The sequence below is a fragment of the Austrofundulus limnaeus genome, unplaced genomic scaffold (assembly GCF_001266775.1).
Source record: "Austrofundulus limnaeus strain Quisiro unplaced genomic scaffold, Austrofundulus_limnaeus-1.0 Scaffold118, whole genome shotgun sequence".
In the NCBI taxonomy this organism is placed as follows: domain Eukaryota; kingdom Metazoa; phylum Chordata; class Actinopteri; order Cyprinodontiformes; family Rivulidae; genus Austrofundulus; species Austrofundulus limnaeus.
Window position 1 is genome coordinate 1,306,825 of NW_013952520.1, and position 6,051 is coordinate 1,312,875.

The window sequence follows — 6,051 nt, forward strand, 5'->3', positions numbered from 1 at the left end:
ATGTAATCACTGTTATTTATTGAACTGGTTAGCAGATATTAGCTTGTGAAGCATATATACAGAGTTTAGCACTGTTGAATCATGTTACAATTTAACACAAACTATTAAATATTACTTTGTCCTCTGATTAGTATTTAGACCTACAGAGTGTAAAATAATATTATAAATATCTGATTAGTATTTAGACCTAGTGTAAAATAATATTATATATCTGCTGTTTTACATGATTGTTGAATGAGATTAACATAATTATTAATTTGTTGTAAAAACATGACAGATAATCTGTGAAACAGATCCAGTTCAGCTGCTGTTTATCTATTAGTTTCTATAGAGGCTGTGATCTGTTGTCCTGTTTGGTCTGTTTCTGCTCCTCCATGCTGTCACAGACACTACCAGTGGACAGGATGGGAGGGGCTCAGACTAGTGAGCTATATATTTAAGTCTATGGAGACAACGTTGTAGAAAAGTTTCAGGGTTGGGTTGTAAAAATAACCCCACTTGTGACAGATATATTGATGACTGGCAAARTCAGAAACTTTGTTATTGTAACTTTGAAGATATATACATTACAGAGCTCTGTTCAGTCCAGTTCTTCTTCTGTATTTCSTCTAAACACAGTCTCTATACCCTACACTGCCACAGCAGTAACAACAGCAACAAGTCAGAACAGAATTAAAAGCATTTATTGCTACAACCAATGTGGGAGTTGTGCTCTCATTGGAACACCAGCAATAGAGAAACTTTGACCATAATAGGTCAGAGGTGGCCTTCAGTGAAAGGATGACAAGATATATAGAGACTGCTTGAGGCCTATGCTCTGAGAGATGACTCACTTGTACGGTTTTGGTTCAGGGGTTACTTCAGAACATCGGCCCAGAAGTACCTGATTGAGCCCTTGTCTGGTGATGATGAAGGGGATCATGCAGTGACAACTTTCAACAGCAGCAGTTTCACCCCTGCAGTGTGTGGTGTCACCAACAGCACCTGGAATGATGACTACGAACCTCCAACGAGCCGCAGCCGTTCCAGATCAGGGGTCAGTRTCATAGTGGTACAATATCCTACATCGTTATGAGACAATCAGAACTTTAAAGTGATACTCTCGTCATGTTTGAAGAGATGGTTTGTCAACAGGTTATTGACAGCACCTAGTGACACATTCTAGGCTATGCAAATGGATAACATGATCATTTTCTATTGGTTTTCAAGTAACTCTTTTTATTAAAGAACACTACTTGCTCATATCTTATGCAACAAAATGTCTGTTAACATGCAAATGTATGTTATTACAACTGTTTATGCTAGTGGTTCTCAAACTTGTACAAATACTTGAAGGTATTCCAGTGGAGTACATACATTTTTTCAAATTCTATTAAAGAATAGCATAGTTTTGTTCTGTTATTGGATCTATCTGTGATCAATGGTTAGCATTCATAACTTATATTATGATCTGTGTTCTTTAGCTGGCTTACACCACATTATAGTAATAAATAAATTAGCTTAACATTGACGTGTGTGTCAGTAAGGATGATGGGATATACCTTACCGAGCTGAAACGTCGTCTCTGTACTTGCTTCGCTTTTTCAGAAAACATACTTTCTGGTCCGATGGTMAGGTTCAGTTGTATCCTGAGTTGTCATTTTCCAAAACCAATATAATGTTGCYGTTTTTTAAATTATKATTACAACAAAATACAATGCTCCTAAGACCGGTTGTAAACGGCATGAAGTTGTTATGATGACTTGCTGAAATGGGTATGATGGAATCAGTAGAAGGTTCTGAAGGAAACAGAGGCCAATTTCAAGGTATTTAGAAATGGATATGATGTGAATTCAARTTTATTTTTGATTTATACATATGAATAACATTTTAATAACAACTGAAKGTGACATAGTTTCTTAATTATGGTRCAGAATTGAACTATATGCCTGAGAAACACATAAAACTGGCCCTTTAACAGATTTGTATACTTATGTTTCAATAAAATAACACCATAAATCTAATTTTAAAATCATTATGCTACTCAATTTCATAAATCTAAATCTAAAAGAAGAAGAAGATTCACTTCCAACAAGGTGGTTTGAATCCTGTCTATCCTGCAGTAGACTGTACCTCATCAAAAAATGACAAAATATCACTTTTAGGTGGCTGTAAATGAGCTAAATAAATAATATCAGTTATATTAGTGATGTTTTAATTTATAAGTCATTAATGAAATGTTTGACTTTTTTCAGGTTGTTTCTATGGTTTATCAGCAGAAATACATCGAGCTTTTTCTTGTTGCTGATTATCGCGAGGTAAGATTTTAAAAAAGGACTTTTCAAGTCTGTGTTTGAAGAAGAAACACCTGATAGTAAACTGTGCACAGGTCCAACATTAGAGTTTTGACTACAACACCCTTTATAATATGTTCACTTATTAATGCATCGCATCTGATTTAAAACTGAAAAATGTTTATGCAGCTGAAACCATAATTAATCACCCAAAGCCAWAATGTTTGGGTGTTAAATCAAGTCATGCTGTTTGAAACTATCCATTTTTCAAGGGGTTGTCATTATTTGCCAATATTTATTTATGAAGCTTTCTTACTTTTTTACACACACATCAGTGTCAGGAGAAGTGTAAGGTTTACCAAGCAGAAAAAGTGTGAGTGATGTTTCAGATCTGCTCTACAGATAGAATAAAAAATTCTTATGAATTTATTGTTGAGAAACAGGACACGACTTTGTTCTGAGGAAAGCTTTGTTGTTTCAGTACATAAAGCTGAACAAGGACCTGACCATGCTGAGAAAGAGGATCTTTGAAATCGTCAATTTTGTCAACATGGTGAGTCAGTTGTTTGGCTTTTCTTCTTTTCTAAGTAACTTCTTTAGGTGCTCACTGTGCACAGAGACAGAAACTGACCTGTTTAGATCTTGATCTGTCATACTATCAAACAAGAAATAATCTTTCATTTATCATTTTTCTGGGGGGGGGGGGTTTGTTTGTTTTTTGTTTGTTTTGTGAGTATGAAAAACATTTTACAGAAGTCTTTCAAGCTAATATAAAAATTCTTTTAATTTTGATGATCTACAGGCATACAAACCCCTGAAGACCTTCATTGCTCTGGTGGGTCTGGAGGTCTGGACGAATGGTGACTTGATCACTGTGACCCCTCCAGCTGGGGCCAACCTGGATGCCTTCTTGACGTGGAGAAATGCTGATCTGATTAAAAGAAAAAAACACGACAATGCACACCTCATTAGGTTTGACAAACTTATTTGAGTAGAACCCAGCTAGTTTCAAGTCATGTAAAATTAATGGACTAAAACCCAACCTACCTATCATGCAGGGGGCAAAACACAGAACGGTACTTTATGGTATGGTGAGTGGAGATGGATACTCATGAGTGGTGGCCTCATAAGTGGGCCCATTGCTCTCCCCAAAAAGACACTGGTCTTTATTCGAACCTTCTCGTCCCTCTGATGAAGGACACGAGGTTAGAAACACTCAGTGTTCTGAGCTTCTCAGGATCCATGTAGGGTCCCCAAAAATTCTTTTCCTTAGACTACTCAGAGCCAGGCAGTGGCCTAAGTAGTGCAAAGAGGTCTSTARTTCAATGCCACAGGCATCACACAGACCATTGTCATGGAGTCCCATCACCATTTTGTGGTGATTGAGCAGATTGTGCTCAGTTAGGACTCCAACCAGTGTACTTAAGAGTTTTCCTTGACAGGGAGATGAGAGCTTTCCCAAACCTTAGATTTGGGCTGTTAATCAGTTCCTGTGCCTGTCTACAGTCCGTCAGCTCCCTCCAGCGGATTGAGTGTTGATGTCTAATCCAGGCCTGCAGTCCTACAGACTGCTGTTGAGGTACCTACAACAGGCTCTGGTCCTATAACGTGAGCCTGACTGCCAGCTTTTGCGAGGTAGTCAGCTCTCTCGTTACCATAAATGCCAGTATGTCCTGGTACCCATTTAACAGTAACAGTGTTATCTCTCCCCAGTTGGYTGACTGCTTTGGCACACTCCCAAGACAGTAATGGTGTAAAGTGTGGCCCTCTGAGAGCTCTAACAGCAGCTTGGCTRTCTGTTGGTGTAAAGATTTTCACTGAAGGTCTTTGAGTGACGCCACACACTGGTGGATTGTATATAACTTGGCTTGTGATACAGTTGTAAAACCACCTAGAGACAACTGGTGGCCTGCGGGTGACTTCCATCCAGACTGCCAGTAATTGACTTTGAGTAACCGTTGTCCCTGGAGCGGTTTAGTTGAATAGCCCTGACCTAGTGGGTTTCTGTACTCTCTCTCTCACTATTGTTGTGCAAACAGTATTTAAAGACAGACTTCTGTTTAATTTTGTCTGAACGCTAGTTCAAATGAAAAAAAAAATCCATCTTCTGATTCTCAAGTCATCATATTTTGTCTCAAAAGTTTGACCACTTCCCCCCATCTGATTTCAACATACTGGAGCGTCATGGTTTACACAAAATCCTCATGTAACATATTGGCCTTGAATGTCTGTATGTGTAGTCAAATAATTGAGGAAACCATTTGCAAGTGAAACCAACATCTATCCTTAAACTGTCTTGTTTCATTATAGTCACAAGGAAGAGGTGCCTATGAGTAATGTTCTAATTTGGTTGATTTAGCAGACCTGTAAAACTGCCAGGTGCATCAGACTGTGATGGTCGGTTCATAACCAAATGTTTTCATTGGTTATCTCTTACCAAACAAAAAGCCAAATAAAACAGATACTGTACCAGCAATGGCTAACAGATCATCTTTCCTGTAAACCCAGACATTTTTTTTCATTCAAAACCAAAAATATTCTGAGTAAATTGTGGTAAATGAATGGGTGAATCCTGTGAATTTTAATATCGCTTCTTGATTTTCAGTGCTATTGACTTTGAAGGAGCAACGGTTGGTCTTGCTTACATTGGAACGCTCTGCGCTGATCACTCCGTTGGTGTAATTCAGGTGAGGTAGACAAATAATAAGTCAGCCAAAGGTTCATCAGCAGTAAAGTATCTTTTGTAAAACATTTTGAAACCTTCAGGTGGTTAGCCTCTTCCATCCTCTCCTTCCAGGCCAGTGTTTACTCTAGCATAACTGCTTGTTTGTGTAAGGATTGGTGCAGGAACAGACCCAGAGCTCAGGCAAAAATCAAAGTCCAACAAAAATGTTTATTAAAGTAACAAAAAGGCTGACGAAGCAGCTCAAACTTACAGGACTTCTCAGGGGAACCACAAAGACACCACACAGGCTGAGGGAACACAGCACAATGAACCGACAAACACGAATGACAAGACTCAGAATATAAAGCAAACAAATCAAGAGTTAATGAGAAACACCTGGGGAGACACAGGAATCAGGTGTGTGCAGGTGGGGCTGGAGGTAAAACAGCAGCTAGAGGAACACACAGGGGAACGGAAAAAACACTAAGAAAATAAWGACAAAAACACAGATTATGACAGTTTGCATTTTTCTGAAAACAGCACAGTAACCATTAACTGTAGGACCTTTGTGATGTTTTCTGGAGATTTGAGTTGTTTATCAGATCCGGTTGATTCCTGATCTATTAATGATTCATTTTCTCACAAGACATCTACATGAATCTGAAATGTCTTCTGGCATAAATAAAGTCTGCAAGTTAGTCATTATTAGTAATTTTTTGCCAATATGTGCTTTGATGCTAAATCCAGATGCTTGTGGTTAGGGTCTTTGGGGTGCAAGTTGTGCATAAAAATAACAGCTAAATTTTGTCACATTTAGCTTCAAACACTGTTCAAAAAGTAGTGTGGATTTTCTAATGTCACCCTTTAACACATTTGAGTAGTTAAATCTAAATGTTGAAGCTAAATGCTAAATATAAATCCAAATAATAAATGTGCAATTTAAATCCTAAATGTTAAATGTAAACGCTAAATGTTACATGTAAATATTAAATGTTTATTTTGGTACCTATGCTTACAAGCAGGGAAATTTGCATATCAGCTAAATATTTAGTTTCAACATTTGGCATTTAAGATAAGATAAGATAAGATAAGATAAGATAAGATAAGATAAGA

The 6,051-nt window shown here is 37.7% G+C and overlaps 1 protein-coding gene across 1 annotated transcript in view; it reads left to right on the forward strand.

The window, feature by feature from the left end:
- Positions 1-6,051, forward strand: part of adam28 (ADAM metallopeptidase domain 28) — a 38,449-nt gene that overhangs the window by 11,539 nt on the left and 20,859 nt on the right. Inside the window, exons 6-10 of the mRNA XM_014014705.1 lie at positions 853-1,036; positions 2,235-2,297; positions 2,755-2,826; positions 3,076-3,245; positions 4,879-4,960. Coding sequence (XP_013870159.1) covers positions 853-1,036; positions 2,235-2,297; positions 2,755-2,826; positions 3,076-3,245; positions 4,879-4,960 — 571 coding nt within the window. The remainder of the gene's footprint in view (positions 1-852; positions 1,037-2,234; positions 2,298-2,754; positions 2,827-3,075; positions 3,246-4,878; positions 4,961-6,051) is intronic.